Below are 18,596 nucleotides of genomic sequence, written 5' to 3'. Positions count from 1 at the left end.
CCAGCCCTGGAGGGGAGTGGGTGGCCATGTGGTCCACCGCAACTCCTCCCCGCTGGGAAGTTGAGCGGATTGGTGAAGCACTCTCCCCAGTCAGGTCTGCCTGGTGCCTTCCTTGACATCTTTTCAGTGCCAGGTAAACACTGCCCTGCCCACCCGGCTTTTGATGGACAATGATGAAGTTGTTTGTTATTAGTTTTGCTGCCAAACCTTTCTGCTGCTGTTATTGGACAGTGCTGGTGACTGCTTTGTGTTGTTGTTGTTGTTTTAAATGTAAATATTTTTTGTGTAAAGGTGTTCACATTACAATGTATTTTTTCTCCTGTTGATTTTTCCTGCTTTTAAATATGTTGTAAGTTGATTGGACACCTTGCTGTGTAAGAAGGGACCAACAAATGCAATAAGAAAATAATAACGGAACTGCCGGATTTATGTTGATATCCATCAACCAACACTTCTGCCCCATTTTGAAGGCTGGGAAATGATATATAATGAACTGAAAAAGAGGTTTAAAATAATGTTTGTAACCCCCCCCCCCCAAAAAAAAAACCCCAGAAGCTTTCCTTTTGGGAATTATAGGGACAGAACTACCCAAACTGTATAGAAATTTATTCATGTACAGGACTACAGTGGCAAGAATGTTACTTGCCCAAAAATGTAAAGAAGAAGTCCCAGCAAAAGAAGAATGGATACAAAAACTTAGGGAATATGTAGAAACGGCGAAACCTACTGGAAAAATGAAAAATCAAGACAACAAACTTTTTATAAAAGAATGGAAATGGTTTATTGAATATTTACAAAGAGAGAGCCAGTGTGGTGTAGTGGTTAAGAGCTATAGACTCGTAATCTGGGGAACCGGGTTCGAGTCTCCGCTCCTCCACATGCAGCTGCTGGGTGACCTTGGGCCAGTCACACTTCTCTGAAGTCTCTCAGCCCCACTCACCTCACAGAGTGTTTGTTGTGGGGGAGGAAGGGAAAGGAGAATGTTAGCCGCTTTGAGACTCCTGAAGGGGAGTGAAAGGCGGGATATCAAATCCAAACTCTTCTTCTTCTTCTTCTTACAAACAAACCGTAAACAGATTAGAACATTGGCAGGATTATTGTAATAACCTGCAGTTTCATAAGCGTATATATTGAAAGCAGATGAATAAATGGACATATAAAGTTAATTTGGATATGTAGAAAATATGTAAAAATAAATTTAAGGATCCGCAGAAAGAGGGGGAAGGAAGTCAAGTTTTCAAATGTTAAAATGACTGTAAAATGATTGAAATGTATGAGAATGAAAATCGTAAATATTTTTTTCTTAAAAAAAAAAGAAGGCTGTGGAAGTTTGCTGGGGGTGAGGGATGTGGCTGCATGCCTGCACAGCTGGAAGAGATTTTGGTCCTTGGTACTGAATGATGCCTTTGTCTCATCTCTTCTCATCTCCTGAAAGTGGTGCATCTTCTTTCCGCCAGCAACAGCATTTTGGGACACAGCTTGGCGCCTATCCATCTCACCATCTCATCAGCGTCTTCCTTCTCTCCAGCTGTCGAAACGGCACACCATGAGACGAAACCATTGCAGTTGATTTTGGTTTCCTGTAGCTCTCGCATCCCAACTCCCAGCAACTGACAGATGAAAATAGGCACGCTTAAATAACTAACCTTCCTTGTTTGCACACCTTATGATCAGACCCAAGCTGCCCTCTGGCCCATTGCTTATGGCTGGAGGCTCTACTCTGTCTGCTTTACAGAGGGGCAAAATAAGTTGCCTTATACTGACTCAGGCCATTGAAGCATCTGGTTTAGTACTGTCTACAATGGTACAGCTCCTGCCAATCTAGCAGTTCGAAAGCACGTCAAAGTGCAAGTAGATAAATAGGTACCACTCTGGCGGGAAGGTAAACGGCGTTTCCATGTGCTGCTCTGGTTTGCCAAAAGTGGCTTAGTCATGCTGGCCACATGACCCGGAAGCTGTATGCCAGCTCCTTTGGCCAATAAAGCGAGATGAGCGCCGCAACCCCAGAGTCGGTCACGACTGGACCTAATGGTCAGGGGTCCCTTTACCTGTTTTTACACTGGTACAGATACTGGCAGGGGTATTCCAGGGTTTCAGACCAGGGTCACTGGTGGAGGAATGGGGGCGGGGGGTGAGTGCACCGCCCCCGGCACCATCGGGGAGGGGTGTACCATCACAGCTGCTCCCAGGATACATGCCATGCACCCCCCCACCATGCTGGGTGCCACGCCCCCACTGATGGTGTGCCATGCCCTGGGACGTACGCCACACCCCCAGGATGTGTGCCAGCCATGCCCCCGCCTGCTCTCCACCCCCGGTGCCAGAGCATGCAGCTTCGCCACTGACCAGGGTCCCTGCCAGCTATACCTGGGGATACTGGGGACTGAACCCGGGACATTCTGCATGCTGAACAGTTGCTCTAACACTCACCTTTACCACTAATGCTTTAATCATTTACACTTGCCACACCAATTTCAAAACAATGGTGACATGCATTCCTCGTTGCTCTGGGCAAAACTGTTCAGAGACAGTCGCTGCCCCATCTCATAGAACAATAGAACTGTATGACTAGGTGCAATGCAGGAATCACAAGGAAGGCACCCACAACAGAAGGCCAAGACTCAGAATTCACACAAACGGCCCCCGGTTTTTCCTCTTGCCTTCCTTTCATTAGCTGCTGAAATGGAGAGTACCCCTTGGGTCTCAGTGGATAACATCCATCCTTTTGCATCTGCAAGTCTTAATTTCCCTGCAAATCCATCTGAAAGGTGCATGGATGCGGGGAGGCGAGGAGGAGGAGGGGGGGTTTAGCTATGAGCCATCGCCTGCATCATTTGCGTTCAGCTTCCAGAAGGGCTAAAAGCGGCAGGGGATTATTGCCAATGTGAGCACAATCGTCTCTGCAACTGAGAGGGAGCAAACGCTCTCGAGGCATTGTTCCCAGAAAAATGACGACGACGACAAAAGGAAGCCAGGCGTTCCGAGTGCTGCCTGCGAGGGCTTGGCAAGGATGCTGGCATGTCGAGGAGGTGGTGAGCGCATCTGAAATGATGGACCTGCCCTTGCTTAGATTAACAGTGGGAGCACGTAGCTGCTTAAATTCACAGCGCCGCTGGGTTCGAAAGCTGACAGATCAAAAGGAGGTCTCTGGGCCCTGAGGCTACTGCATAGGCCTGGAACACCCTGGCGTACAAATTGTGTGAATCTCTTTGGTTTGCTAATGGTTCCTGCCTGGTTTTCCACCAGTGACCATGTTGACCTGAAGTGGCTACTTCTTCTCACCCCCGGAAAAACCCATTCGGCCTTGTTGATTTGCAAGCAGAGTTTCCAAATGAACCCTTGCCTCCCTTTTCTGTACAAAAAGCCCATAAGCATTCTGGGGAAAGCTGCCCTTTGCCATCACCACATGCTTTAGGGAAGGACCAGGTACCCTAGGAAGCAGCGGTAGTATAGTGGTTAGAGTGACAGTCTAGGACCTGCTATTCAGTCTCTGACAGTGGAGGTGAAACATATTCAACTTGGCCATCAGCCACTGACAGTCCAGCAACATATGGTGGGCCAATGTTTCCCCACCCCTGATGTAGCTTCATATCATTTACTCTGACTGGCAGTAACTCTCAAAGCTGTTTCTCAACCCTCCTATCTGAGATCTTTTTGAGCAGCTGTAATGAGCAAAAGATCAGCTTCCTCTCAGGTTTGAATTCCAAGGGACAATGAACACAGTGTTCTCTTCATACTATTACAATTACTCTCATCAAAACTTAAAATATATTTTTCAGTGCATTGGGCTTGAGATAGTTCCTGCTTGCAGTGTGTGCATTTATTGTCATCTTGTGACATGCGGTTTAACGATGTGTAACGCATGTGGTCTCCCCTCCTCCTTCCAATTTTTGTCAGCATAGCGCTGTGTTAAGCAGGCAGAGTCTGACAGTATGTATTATTTCTGTGTTTCATTAGGTTCCTTACGCATCCTTTACCGTTTGGGCCCCAGGGAGGGTTACAACAATAAAACATACAATTATACAGTGGTACCTCGGGTTAAGTACTTAATTCGTTCCGGAGGTCCGTACTTCACCTGAAACTGTTTTTAACCTGAAGCACCACTTTAGCTAATGGAGCCTCCTGCTGCTGCCGTGCCGCCGGAGCACGATTTCTGTTCTCATCCTGAAGCAAAGTTCTTAACCCGAAGGACTATTTCTGGGTTAGCGGAGTCTGTAAATTGAAGCATATGTAACCTGAAGTGTATGTAACCTGAGGTACCACTGTAATTGAAATTGAAATACTTTATTGTCACTTGTACAACTTGTATACAGTGAGATTACACGACCACCCTCCCACTCAGCTCTCTTAGTCTTAATTCCCCTTGTTTACTGATGCACATCCACCAAACCCAAAAGTTTATAGAAACTATATTATAGAAACCAAATGAAACAGTTATAACCATGAAACAAGGGTAAAATAAACTATATTAAAAAAAAAAACACCAGTTACACACACACACACACACACACAGGCACTCTTTGAATATAGTTCCATATATATTTTTTAAGAAGTTAAAATAGTGCCAATGCAGATGCAGACTGGGATAAAAAGTCTCCACTTAAAAGGCTTGCTGGAAGAGGAAGTTTGGAATAGATGCAGGAAAGACAACAGAGATGGTGCCTGTCTGTTATATATGTAGTGGGAGGGAGTTCCACAGGGTAGGTGCCACCATACTAAAGGCCCAATTCCTATATCATATGGAACAGACCTCCTGACGGGATGGTTACTGCAGGACCCCCCCCCCTACATGCCCACCGTCCTAGAGATGCGTTTTAAATAAAAGGGCGCATTCTACTCATGTAAAAACACACTGATTCCCGGACTGTCCGTGGGCGGGATTGAGAAGGCGATTGGGCCGCATCCGGCCCACGGACCTTTGTTTGCCTCCCCTGCTGTAGCCTCCCACGACACGAGGAGGAGAAGGCACGGAGCTGGGACCTGGCGGCTAGCAGGAAGGAACGAGGGAGGCAGCCACGGCGAGGGCAAAACTCAGCAGCTGAGGCAAGGCGAGAGGAACAGGCACCGCCCGGCCAGGGGGATGCTCAGCTCGCCTCTCGCACGCTGCGCACCACGGGGTCAGGCGCTCTTCCTGGCAGCAAGTCCCTCTGTTAGGCTGATCTGGACTAAATCCGCCTGGAAGGGGAGGACAAGCGAAGGAAGGCACTGTCCCAAGCAGAACTGGATTCCTGTGGAGGGGGGGGGGGGGAGAGACCTGCCCCTCAATCAAGTAAATCAATAAAAATAACTGAGGTTCTGCCCCCCTCAGACATAAATCCTGGCTACGCCCGTGCTTTCTCACCACTTCTATTTATCATTTTTCGGGCAGCTCTGGTCCCGCTGGAGGGGGGGCGGGGAGGGAGGCGGCAGCTGGGACGCCCGACAGCTCCATTGCCGCCCTGTCCTTCGCTACTGCACCTCTCTTCCGCTCGGGGAGAGCCGTGCTGGGCTGCCAGAGCAACGTGAGGAGGACGCAACAGGGTAGTTTTGCGCCCTTCCAAGCAGTCCGATTGGGTTGGTTTGCAGGGCGCACACCGGCCCTATTGCATCCTCCTCACGTTGCTCTGGCAGCCCAGCCACTATGCTGATTCCAGCATCCCAAAGCGGAGCAGGCTTTGCGATGCAGATTCCTTGCCCTTCCCGAGCCAGCCTCTGACTGCAGGGAGATTAGCAACAGAAGCCCTTTGATGCTCTTAGGCTCTTTGTGCAGCTCAGTCTCTGCGGTTTATAAGTGATGCATTCCTGGCAAGAAAGCGTCCTTTCTGGCACCGCTTGTGCAAATGTTCCGAAGAGCTGCTGCTTCCCCTGAAAGGCCACCTGTAAGCAGTTTCCAGGACAGGCAGCTTGTATCTGAGTCTCGTAGGAGCGTTCCTTTTCACAGGTTAAGCTCTCTTCCTCTCCTGAGTTGCCAAGGGCAACGTTGGAGCCCAGAGAGTTGATGATGAAGAAGTGTGGGGCGTTGGCTCTGGAAGAGATCGAAGGGTCAGAGCTACCTTGGCAAAGGAAACACGGTAGCATCTGGCACAGGGAGTAGAAATCACTATCAAAGTTATGAAGTTCTACATTATGCAGTGCCAATTGACTTCACATTTTACTAACCTGGAACAAAGGCGCTGGAAAATAAGAGGAATTCTAAGGGACAATGAAATTAAATTTATATTGGTCTAGGTCAGGGGTCTGCAACCTTTAAGACAAAAAGAGCCACTTGGACCCGTTTCCGAAGGAAAAAAAACTGGGAGCCGCAAAACTCGTCATTATAAAAATAACGTTTTTGTCACGTTTTTGTTATTTCTTTGTTTGACCCCTCAGAATTACTCCTCCTCATAGAAATAAACGTTAAATTAACAAGTTACTTTTTTTGTGTGTGTGTGTTCTTCACTCCCCTTCAAAACAGTGACCAGCGTACATGCCCCCTTTCAATGCAGTGACCAGCATACATGCCCCTTACAATGTAGCGGGCGGGCAGGCGAGAAGGTGACGTCGGGACAGTGCGTGACTAACGCACGCACCGACCCCATGCGACATCACAGCCAGTACAGTGCCTGCCACAGTGGGGAGTGTCGGGGCGCACAATGCGCCTCCTCCCCTAGCTAGTATCCGCCCCAGAGCCGTGGCAAAGGTGTAAAAGAGCCACATGCGGCTCCGGAGCCGCGGGTTGCAGACCCCTGGTCTAGGTTTTGAGTTACACATAATTCTTCGTCACTAGCAGAACAGGAAGACAGCTGCTGAGAAGCTTTCCTATTGGGCAGTGAATATCAATATGTCCTATGCCTGGCTGCCACAAGTCCATTCAGGGCATGATCCAGTGCTTTGGAGTGGCCTTGATGTGACATGGCATGATCCAGGGCAGTCTAACCTGGATCTGGGCCCCAAACTGATTCAGGGGCCTTGCACAGTTTAATTAGCCAGTCATCTGCAGCTGCTTAATTAGCCAGACATCTGAACGATTTCCCGCACTGTTTGTAATGGTGTATTCTAGTTCACGATGTGGTTGTACAGAAAGACTTTTCTGCATGGACGAAGGACACGGAACCGGCAGAAGGGATTTCTCCTTGATGCTTCTTCTTGCCTCTAGGTGGCAATATAAACCCAGGTATGAAAGCAGACACTCTGTACCTAGCCGGTGAGGTTGTATAATAGCAATTATGAGGAGATTAGAGCATTTGCTGAGCTGGCATTTTCAGAGGACGTGTTATGATTACTCTGACATTTACAAAAGGGGCTGGAGGAATTAGGGAAGTCTGGGGTATAGGGAAGGGCATCTGGACTGTGCAGTGTGCTGCCCACCCCTGTCTATACTCCTGGGTTTCCCCAGCCATTACCAAGATTTCAAAGGTAGAACACCTTTTTGGGTTTCCTAAAAAAAAGCTCAACTCAACAGCTTTTGGGGTTTCCTAGTTTTTACTTTTTGAAATATGGCAACCCTACATGACCCCTGAATATTGGCCACCTTGACAGGGACATTCTTGTGTTTTAAAAAATTGCAAGATAAAGTGGAAATGTGAATATCTCAATTTAAAATTGGGGGGGGGGGGGATGAGAAACTCAGAGAAACTGAAATGCGTAGATTCCTCCACCCAAGGTCCCTTCCCAGTCTAAAATTCTGTGATATTTTTTTTTTTAATCTACTCTCAACCGCCAGCCAATGTTTCAGAGTACAGCCCCAGATGATTTGGTGAGATAACAGAAATGCCTTTGAGCAAGCATTTCTTGATAACACATTGCCTTGCCATTTCCAAAGATATATCTTTGCATCCATGATGGGCCCTGCAGTGAGCCAGGGATTAGGCAGGAGGAAAATGCAGGTCAGGGTCAAGCCTTATCAAAAGGAATGGAACGGCCTCATGAGACAGAATGTAGGTGAGACAGAGTGTAGTTGAGTAGGAACTTTATGTGTGCAATGTGTGCAATAATTGAACCTTCTACGAAAGACAGAGAAAAAGGAAAGACAAATTAGGTTGATGGATAATATAATATACCTGTTCTTTGGAAAGAGACTGTCTAGACTGTGTATTGTTTATGAGGTAGTCCTGAAAGGATAGGAGAGTGACCTTTAGAGGATAGAAAGCTGTAACACACACCTCCCTGAGTACAGATGGCCAAGGGATAATGAAACCAGGTGGCGGCGGCGATGGGGACAGACAACTTCTTCAAAGGCAATTTTGCACGTGTTCACACTAAGCTGAAATTTCTAGAATGTCCTTTCTCTTCCATTTTATTCGCTGCTTATATTCTGCGTTTTTGCTTTCCCTAGGGAAGCCATAGCATAGGATAGCAAAACAGAAAACAACTCAATTAGCAGATCGGAATGGAAGTCAATATAACAGAATGTAGCAAATATCAAAATAGAAAACAAGCCAAAATTAAATTCACATCAAATGCATCCTATTAAAGCCAAGAGTTAATTCAAATCCAATTTCAAAATTTACCGAAGCCCTATGACCAATTTGCAGATGATACCAAACTGGAAGCAGTAGCTACAGAAGACAGAATTGGTGTGCCAAACAACCTTAAATGATTGGAGAACTGGACCAAAAGTAATGAAACAAATTTTAATAGATACAAATGTAAGGTTCTGCATTTAGAAAGAAATAACCAGTTGCAGATGGGGAGAACCTGGCTTGCTAGTAGTACATGTGAAAAGGATCTAGGGGTCTTAGTAGACCACAAGCTTGATGTGAGTCAACAGCATGATGCATCAGCAGAAAAGAAAAAAGGCTAATGTTCTTCTAGGCTGCATCAAGTATAGTGTCCAGATCAAGGGAAGTAATAGCACCACTCTATTCTGCTTTGGTCAGACCACACCTGGAGTCCTGTAACCAGGTCTGGGCACCACAATTTAAGATGGATATTGACAAGCTGGGAGGTGTGCAGAGAAGGGCAACCAAGATGATCAAGGGTCTGGAAACCAAGCCTTATGAGGAATGGTTGGGTATGTTTAGCTTGGGTGAGAGGAGACTGTGTGGAAATATGATAGTCATCTTCAAATATCTTTGCCATTATTTTCTGGACCAGAGCAGGCCCAAGACACATGGTGGCCCAAGGCAGATGCTCCCCACTCTTCAGTTCTAAATCAAGGTGCAAAGTTTCCAAGGCTAGTCAAGTTGTTTTGGCTCCAGAGGCAAAAAAATCAAAAACCATCTCACCCCTCTCTGACAAAAAAATGCAATATGATTAAGCTAAATAATAGAGTTTTCATAACACCCAAAGTCTGCTTCTGGAGGCAGCTGCCTTAGTCTGCCTACTGCTCTAGGTAGTGGTTGAAATTAGGTCCAGATGCAGAAGGAAATGGGCAGTGTTTAGGTGGAGGCAAGAAGCCCACAGAAGTCATCTTTCTGGAGAGCACATTTAAAGCCTAGATCCAGCTCTGGGTATCAAGGAGGTCACAGGTACAGAATCAATGTCAGCTCTCCTGATCACCAGATCTCTTGTTACAGGCAATGCAACCTCCCATCTTTTCTGAAAGTAAAGTAGCCAGGGGACTTCATGGCAAAGCCTTCCCTGTGAGAATGTCCCAACATTTCACTGCTTCTCAGACCTTCTGACTAAGGCTCCGTGATGCTTCTGCCCCAGCGGAGACCTCATCCTCTTCAGTTAGTGCTTTGCGGAAGAGCCCCAAGAAAGAAGCCCGTCGATGGAGGCCCCTGTTTCGGATATACCCCACGAAGCCATATAGCACGGGGTTGACACAACTGTGGAGGTACGCCAGAGCATTCGACAGCTTGAGCCCAATCCCCCACATGTGCTTTTCTACTGACACGGTGCTGAGAAGTACGAAGATGTGGTGGGGGAGCCAGCAGACGAAGAAGAGAACCACAATGGTGGCCACCAAAGCGAAGGTGCGGTGGGAGCCCTCCCAGCGCCGCCCGCGGAGCTTGCAAATCAGAACCAAGTAGGCCACAGCGATGATGATGAAGGGCACCAGGAACGCTCCAAAGAACCTGCTCAGCCTCAGAGGCAGGTCTGTGGCTCTCTTGAGATCTCCCCGATAGACACAGTAGGGCAATCCATTTTTTATTTCAACATGGCGCACCACCAGATAAGGGATGCTGAAGGCGAGAGCTAGCATCCATGCCCCAGTGCATGCCAGGACTTGAAAGCGAGGGCCCTGGTGGTTGCGGGCCCAGACGGGCCTCGAGATCAACAGGCAGCGGTGTACGCTGATGATGGTGAGGACAAAGACGCTGGTGAAGACCGTGAGGTAGCGGGCAAAAGTGTGGAGCTTGCACAAGGCGAGGCCAAAGGGCCAGCTGGAATACATGATCTCCTGCACAAGGGCAGGGATACGGCCGGCCGAGAAGAGGAGGTCTGCCACAGCCAGGTTGAGGTAGCAGGTGGAGGTGAAGGTTTTGCGCTTCTCCCGCTTGGCTACGGCCCACACCACCAGCCCGTTGCCGCTAACGCCCAGGATCAGAATGATGACGTTGGTTACTATGGCGATGTGGCGCATGGCAGCTTCCACCGGTGTGGTGTCAACCTGGTCAGCTGAGGAGGAGTTCATGATGTCTGCAGAAAGGAAACAGGCCATATTTAGTGTCTTTCTCCCCGCTCTAAATCTCACACCTTGGATTATTGGCAATACGTTTAAAAAATACTGACTTAACACCTGTGGGGGGCCGTCATATTGCTGTGGTACCAGTTAGTGCAGAGCCCCTGAATATGCTATCAGTGGGAATGAGTGGGACCTGTAAGAAGAGTTGTAGTGTGGAGTGCCCTTGTTCAGTGTTCTAGCCAGCCAGCTATTCCTTCTCTCAAGATATTCCATTCCTCTCCTTCCAGGTCCCCTCTCCCTACAATAGACATTCAGCATTCTGTGATCACTGAGCATCTTCAGTCTTTACTGGCCAGTCTTAGATTTTGATTTTTTTCTTAGGCTTCTTTCATCTATCTATCTATCTAGTACAGTGGTACCTCGGTTGTCCAACGTAATTCATTCTGGAAGACCATTCAACTTCTGAAACGTTCGACAACCGAGGCACAAAGGGCAGTCTGCAAAGTCAATGGAGAAATTTGAAAACACCCACACACAAAAAAACACCCACAGTGGAAGCCGTGCGAGTTCTGAGGCGCATTCGAAAATGGAAGCAATTTCTTCCGGGTTTTGGGTGCTTGAAAACCAAACCGTTTGGCTTCTGAGATGCTTGAAAACCGAGGTACCACTGTATTTTACATGTGCCAACTGAGAGTTGTATCCAACTAAGTTTTATTCAGAGTAGACCCATTGAAATGAATGGCCCCAAGTTAGGCATGGCTAGGGATGGAAGGATATACCAAATTTGGCATTTTTTGTTTCTTATTTTTCCGGTCTTAAATTTGGTTCTCCACATTTCTGCAGCAATTATAAAAATGACAATTTCCGAGCATTGTAGTGCAATTTTCTCTTAATAAACACATTTTTTTAATGTCGTTTTGACTGACGTACACTTTTTTTTGGGGGGGGGGAGTAGGAAAATGTGTTAGGAGAATTTGCCTGAGAACTGTAGGCCTAGATTCAATCCCACTTCTACAATGCAAGGCACACACCCTGTAATGAAGCAAACTGCTGAAACAATTTTAATTGCTTCTTAGAATTACTGCTTATAAGTCAGTCCTCCTGAATTCAATGAGGTATGTTGGGTGAGGAATGCCAGAACATTCGCATATAAGAACATAAGATGAGCCTGCTGGATGAGCCTGCCATTGTCCATCAAGTCCAGCATTCTGTTCTCACAATGGTCAACTAGGTGCCTGCGGGAACTAGCAAACAGGAACTGAAAACAAGAGCGTTCTCCAATCCCGCAGCTTCTAACAACTGGCCTAAGGAATAACTCGAGATGGCAGTGATAACCTGGTTTAATCTCTAGGCTGAGCATCTGTGAGGACTCAGCATGCCTGGGCTACTCATGTGCAATCACAATGCAAGCAGAACTATCTATACGCTTCCAATATCACAATGTGCATCTGCAACAACTTCTTGATGTGATTTTCTCTTTGGGCTGCCAAGCTTGACTGTGTCTTGCTCCCCCGAGGCCCTCCTTCACCCCATGCCTAGAGCATCACACATTCTGGAAGTTATGAAACCAGCGACAACACTGAGCTCAGAAGAGACCACAACTTCCCCTTTGTGGGCTGAGACAGCAGCTTCCCCCATTGTCTGAAAAGCCAGAGGAGCTGGTCCAAAACGAGTCCTTGAGTAAAAGTTTGTGGTGACACAGATGCCATCCAATGCTGGCGCAGAACCAAAAATGCCTTGTGCAGTTTAGTGACCATTCCCTGTTTTAACAACAACAACAATTTTACATGCTGTCCACCTGACTGGTTAGTTGTTTATTTCCTTGACATCTGATGGGAGGGCGTTCCACAGGGTGGGTGCCACTACCGAGGAGGCCCTCTGCCTGGTTTCCTGTAACCTCACTTCTCACGGATCAGAAGGCCCTCGGAGCTGGACCTCAATGTCCAGGTGGAGCGATGGGGGTGGAGATGCTCCTTCAGGTATACATTAATGGGGGGGTGGGTGGGCGGGGAGGAATTTCACTTGGAAATTATTGAAAAGAGAGGTAGATTCTCCCGGTATGCCCCATGGAGGACCTTAAGGTCCATAAATAGCAACACCCTAGTGGTCCAGGGCCCTAAGGAAGTTAGATTGGCTTCAACCAGAGCCAGGGCCTTTTCAACACTGGCTCTGGCCTGGTGGAACACTCTGCCTCATGAGACCAGGGCCCTGCGGGATCTGATTTCTTTCCGCAGGACCTGTAAGACAGAGTTGTTCTGCCTGGCCTTTGGCTTGGAGCCAATTTGATTCCCTCCCCCTCTTTCTTTTTCCTTTCTCCTCCTGTGATGAGGCTGTATTTTGACATTTTAATATTTTACTGTTTCAATATTTTACTGTTGTATTTTAATCTTGTTTTTAAGTTGTTTTCATTCAACTTGTTTTTATTATTGCTTGTTAGCCGCCCTGAGCCTGGCCTTGGGAGGGTATAAATAAAAAATTATTATTATTAATTATTATTATTCTGATGAAATTCAATCAGCAAATCAACCATTTTATTTGCACGCCACCTTTCCAAAGTTAAAACTATGCCCAGGGTGATTATCAGGGCGCAGGCTACCAGGCAAGATGGAGAAGCAGACAGGGCAGAAAAACTGAGTGGGAAAGTTTGCGACCTACTCGACCGGAAAGGCTGTATCTTCTCAGAAGAAGAGACCTCTCTTTCCTTCTCGACAGGATCGAAGCCTCTGCTTAAGAATTGTTGAGGCACCAATTGCGTGGCAAGTCCCCTCCCCCAGGTGAAATGAAGACACTGGACACGTTATTTAAGGTTAATGGGCATAAAAAGGCCACAACTTTATTGATTACAGAATTGAAAGGTATTGGCCTTAGGCATTGGCTCCTATCGACTACCCGGCATGGAGACCGGGAAGGGTTATCCACAAGTCGTGGGAGTCCTGTTGAAGTACGCCAACTAGGATCCCACGCCTGTCACCGCTCTGGGGCGTGCCGGAGGCCCTTACCTCCCTAGGTTTCGGACAAGGCAACGCCCCCCGGAGTCCTCTACCGGACTACCCTTATCCTTGGGGGAAGGTGATGGCGCTTCCTTCCCCCCCCATTCATTTGCATAACAATTAACCCCTGCCAATGCCGGGCGGTCCCCGGACGTGCCTGGCCTTAAGTAGGCTAGGCCACGCCTCCCCTGCCCGCTGATTGGCGGGCTGGGTCGAAGGCACGTCCGGGGATTCCCTGAATCTCGCGGGGGCAAAAGGCCAGCCCCCGCGTGTGTGGGAGGGGTTAACCCGCAACTCCCTCTCCTCCCAAGCTCGGAAATGGCTTTCTGTGGGGTGTGGGTGCTGCTTGATAAACAGCCCCCCCCAAAAGCCACTTGTGATGCAGCGCTACACAGAACCAGAGCCTCCTGTCTAGCAGCTGTTAAGCAAGAGGATCCAATCCTGTGTGGTGCCACGCACCCTTGTTTTCACAGAACCATAGAATTGTACAGGTGACTGGGACACCTGCGAGTCATCTGGTCCAACCCCCTGCAGTTGGGAAAATGAGACTCTAAGAGGAACTGAACTGGACCGATGAAATGGGTTTCCAAGTCAAGCACACAGTGTCCCTCAGTGGCTGATGAGATGCCTCTGGGAAGCCCACAAGCAGGTAATGAGGATCAGGATCTGTGATCCACATAATGAATTATCAGTGTGCCAGGCCTTTGGGGAAATAACCCACGATGGAGCTCAACTGCCAACAAAGAGGCAGTTAAAAAAGAGCTTTTAAGAGAGTTGCTCACTTTAAGCATATTGATTCCTCCCATCCTGGTCCCTCTGTGGTTGCAAAATAGGTTTTTCAGGTATTTGAAAGACTGCAAAAGCCTTCCGCACCTCCTTGATCAGGAGCCACAGGGGAACAGAAATGAATTACGGGGGCAACAACAGCCCTCTCCTCCCACCTTCAAGTTTGGAAAAAAAGAAAAGAAAGCCCACTACAGGCCACAGGTCCTGCACATACCTTGACTCACTATGTGCAGATTCGATATGCCTTCAGGACAAGCTGGTTCTTAGCCAGGGATGTATTCAATGGCCGCCTCCTCTCCAGTGAGTTATATCAATACAAGGAGGGAGACAGCGAAAGCTCGGTTGCAACAAAGACTGTAGTACACAACAGTTTGTTCCTCACTTTGCACAACCCGGACAGTGATGCAACAGATGGGGCAGGGAAATCAGTAGCTGTGACATCCGAGTGCTCAGTTCCCGGGAGACTCTTATGAACAAAGGAATGTGCCTTATACCATGCCAGACCATTGGCTCGTCCAGGCCAGTGTGGTTTCCACTGGCTGGCAGAGGCTCTGCAGAGTTCCAGGCAGCCCTACCTGGAGATTCTGGGGATTGAATACATGCAAGTCAGAGGCTCTGCCACTGAGCTATGGCCTTTCCCTCCTGCAGGGAAAGTATGGAGCAACGATCAGAGAGAGCACAGGCAGTTATCTGTTAGTGAGTTCCAAGTACTGGAAGCGGGGTGGTGGTCATGCAGTCATGTCTACAGTGAGTTGCAAGACCTCAACAGCCACAACACATTTCATTTTTATTGAACTGAGAACCAAACCACGTGTGACGCACATGGCATAATTCTGCCCTCAAGCACAGCCCTTCCCTACAAATTTCCCGCAATTTGCATTGGGTGAACCAATGCGAGGAATTGCATTGAAATACTTGGGTGGGTGGGTGTTGTTTTATTTGGGATGGGGGGGGGTTGCTTCAAATTGTTTTTAAATGTTATGTGCTAATTTGGATATTTGTATTTGTTATATGTTAATTTGGATTGCCCTGTGTGCATGCTGTGGGGGGCGTGCCGACATGACACACAGACGCCCCATGGCATGCGCAGACTACCAAGTGGAATTGGGGGGGGTGGGGGCAGCCCCTTCATTTAAATATTTCGTGTGCCCGGGCACCCAGGGCCCTGCATAGTCGGCACCTGTGCTCCCATCTAGAGCAATAGAATATCATACAGCAACATAACCACTCCCTTTCTCTCTGTTCCTCACCCAGGTACAGACTGTTGGGTGTTCTTGGACTAAAACTCCCATCATCCCTGACCACTTGTCCTGCTAGCTGGGGGTGATGAGCATCATAGTCCAACAACATCTGGGGGCCCAAGATTGAGGAAGGCTGCTCCAGATTAATAATAATAATAATAATAATAATAATAATAATAATAATAATAATAATAATAGTAATAATTTATTTATACCCCGCCCATCTGACTGGGTTTCCCCAGCCACTCTGTGTGGGTTCCAACAAAGATTAAAAAGACATTAAAACATCAGTCATTAAAAACTTCCCTAAACAAGGCTGCCTTCAGATGTCTTCTAAATGTCAGATAGTTGTTTATCTGTTTGACATCTGATGGGAGGGTGTTCCACAGGGTGGGTGCCACTACCGAGAAGGCCCTCTGCCTGGTTCCCTGTAACTTGGCTTCTCGTAATGAGGGAATTGCCAGCAGGCCCTCAGTGCTGAATCTCAGTGTCTGGGCAGAACAATGGGGGGTGGGGGGTGGGGTGGGGATGCTCCTTCTGGTATACCCGGCCAAGGCTGTTTAGGGCTTTAAAGGTCCACACCAACACTTTGAATTGTGAACGTAGTGTCACACCAGAGTCCTAATCTAGATTGCTGTCCTCCCCTCCCAGATATTTCTTAAGGAGGAAACCCCTGCCGTCAAGCGCAGAACTATGAAGTTAAGATCACATATGGTTTGATCAAACAGGAAGTAAAACTGCAAAGCAGATTAAGGTGTGAAAGAACAGGATGTTGCGGAATGGACGCCCTTGCAAAATTGCATAGAGAGTCAATCTCATCCATTGAAATCTGGGGTGATTATCAACATTGGAGAAGGGGGTTTTGAGATTCTGTTTCCATACACAAGATTGAATAATGGCCTCACATTCTGAGTAATGGTCTGCATGCAGCAGCTTTCAGATGCTAAGAGAGGGACCTGCATTATGTATGAAAGCTATTCTTTTGCATTAGCAGTGGGGGGAATTTTGCTCCCCAATGAATTTTGCAAAAAGATTTGAATTTCTGCTTCAGAATTAATAGGTACATCTTGATCATTTCGATTTGTCTCAGGAGTCAAGTGGGAAATCTCATAAATGAATGCTACTAGACATAAATGAATGCTACTGCCTACAAACTGTTTGTCTCCACCCATGGCCTGCCTGTGTATTTTTTTAATCAAGTACATATTACGAAGACGTACGTCTCCAGTATTCTCTGAGCCTTAGGGAATCAAACCATGTAATGTGCCTGTAGAAGGACTGTGTAGAGGAATGGTTTATAATACTGATCAAATTTGCTATACATAACTGTGAACAAAATACTTTCCAATGGTAACAAGGGCTGCCATATATCCGGGTTTTCCTGGACATTACTGGTGCAACTGGTGTCGGGGGTGGGGGGAGGGAATTCTTGAAAGGTGCTTTGTCCTGGATCTTAGGCAAGTCAATCGAAAAATCAAGCATTGGTTTTTTTGTGTGTTTTTGTAAAAGAAAACCCAACAACAACTTTGGGGTTTGTCTAAAAGAAGCTCAACAATTTCGGTGGTTTTCTAAAAAAAAAAAAAGCTCAAGAACTTTCCAGGTGTAACAGCTGCTGAAAAGTCTGTGAGTCTAAGAGTAATGAAGATAGTGGACTTTCCTTCCATGGAGGTGAAGGGGCATATTACAATATAATTGTTGTTATTATTATCCTAAAAGGGGAGGTTTCTACACCAACCAGAAGGACATGCTTAAATGTTACAGTGCAAATGGGCCTCTCATTGGAATGTCTAGCTTGGGCGGATAGAGATAAGGAACAAGGATTTATTGTAATGCCAGGATGAGTGAGGTTGCAGGAAGGAGGGAGGGAAGACCAAGACCTTACATGGTAATAGGAACTTATTATAAGTTTTGATTTCCCAGAAATCAGGTGGTTTACAAGAAATCAGGTGACTTACAAGAGATCAGGTGGTATTCTATTCTGCAAATCTATATAAAGGGGGCACACCCTGACTGGGTGTGCAGGTTCGTATTTATCGCCCTGTACCTTTGTTCTGCATATGCACTTCAAATAAAAGTCCTGTTAATAACCTGCAAGGACGTTTTGCCGCTGTGAATCTGTGCTACAGGGACCCAATAGCAGATCTGTGTGGTCTTTCAGAGGTATATGCAGATTTGTCAAGTCCTCCATGACTCTGGAGAGGTTTACCATAGTCTTTCCAACCACTGGTCTGGACCACAAGGACCTCATCTGTCACCCCATCTGGTCTCAGCAGAACTGCACAACACTGTGGTTGTGGAGATTGATTCCACCTACGTGGCTCACCCTGAATGCCCCAGTCCCTTATGTGGAAGAAAGGCAGGTTTGGATGTATTAGCAGTGGTGCTTTCGGCAGCAAAGGTAGATAATGCCTTTCAGCCCACAGAGTGGATTTTATGTGGCCAACATTCTGAGGGCCACATTCTGAGGGTGGGCGGAGCCAGGGGCTGAAGACTGCAGGGCAAAAGTAAGTCGGGCAAAACAAAGCAAATAAGTTTCTGTAGAATTTGCAGTGACTTGAAATGGAGGACAAAATGTAGCCCTCAAAGGATCAATTAAGGTCTTTTGCTTCAGGTCTTGCTGGCCTTCCCTCCTTCATTGTAATTGTTATGGTTCTAGGGATTGCTTGTGCGTAAATTGCCTTTACTTGTGGCTATCTTGCATGGTTGAACCCTGTCTGACAGAGCAGCCTCTATCTCGTGGCTGCCTCAGTCGCTGGCAGAATCCGTCAAGGGGCGTTTCTTAAACCGCTTCCAACATAAAAGCTGCTTCACGCCCAGTCTCCTCCACCGTTGCCTGCGTGCAAGCTTTTTGCGCGCTGTGGGTGTGGGTAACGGAGCACTTGTCCCCTCTCCGCGAAGAGTCTTGGAGCCAACTCTCCGCTTCCTCTATCTCCTCCCCTTCTCCACTGGTGTTACGCTGATTTCCTTCCCCAGCGTATGGGCTATCCCTCCTCCTACTGGTACCCTCTCCACCATCGTCCGAGAGCCCTCTCACCTCCTCCTGCTCCG

General features: G+C 47.4%; 1 protein-coding gene across 3 annotated transcripts; it reads right to left on the bottom strand.

The window, feature by feature from the left end:
* Window positions 1-7,945: 7,945 nt before the first annotated feature.
* Window positions 7,946-14,681, bottom strand: LOC310685085 (chemerin-like receptor 1). 3 transcript variants are annotated; one of them, XM_083456711.1, is made up of 3 exons: window positions 14,522-14,681; window positions 9,578-10,545; window positions 7,946-8,289 (listed from the first exon to the last, which is right to left on the bottom strand). In XM_083456711.1, exons 2-3 carry the CDS (start codon window positions 10,538-10,540, stop codon window positions 8,266-8,268), a joined length of 987 nt encoding a protein of 328 aa, XP_083312837.1. In that variant the 5' UTR covers window positions 10,541-10,545; window positions 14,522-14,681; the 3' UTR covers window positions 7,946-8,265. The 3 variants fall into 3 exon arrangements, 2 of the variants coding, with proteins under 2 accessions (XP_083312837.1, XP_083312838.1); XR_014515059.1 differs by lacking the exon at window positions 7,946-8,289 and adding an exon at window positions 8,970-9,030 and having other exon boundaries at window positions 9,069-10,545; window positions 14,522-14,678; XM_083456712.1 differs by lacking the exon at window positions 7,946-8,289 and having other exon boundaries at window positions 8,578-10,545; window positions 14,522-14,678.
* Between the last annotated feature and the right edge of the window lie 3,915 nt (window positions 14,682-18,596).

This window comes from Podarcis tiliguerta, assembly GCF_965153285.1.
Source record: "Podarcis tiliguerta genome assembly, chromosome: 8".
NCBI classification, from domain to species: domain Eukaryota; kingdom Metazoa; phylum Chordata; class Lepidosauria; order Squamata; family Lacertidae; genus Podarcis; species Podarcis tiliguerta.
This window is presented reverse-complemented; position numbering and strand designations above follow the sequence as displayed.

What these genes read in the sequence shown, in the direction of transcription:
- LOC310685085 (XM_083456711.1), bottom strand. Translation starts at nt 10,540, where the DNA reads ATGAACTCCTCCTCAGCTGACCAGGTTGACACCACACCGGTGGAAGCT. An exon ending in CACGGAGCCTTAGTCAGAAG is followed by an intron (nt 8,290 to 9,577) that starts GTCTGAGAAGCA and finishes TGGCTTCCCTAG; the next exon opens with GGAAAGCAAAAACGCAGAAT.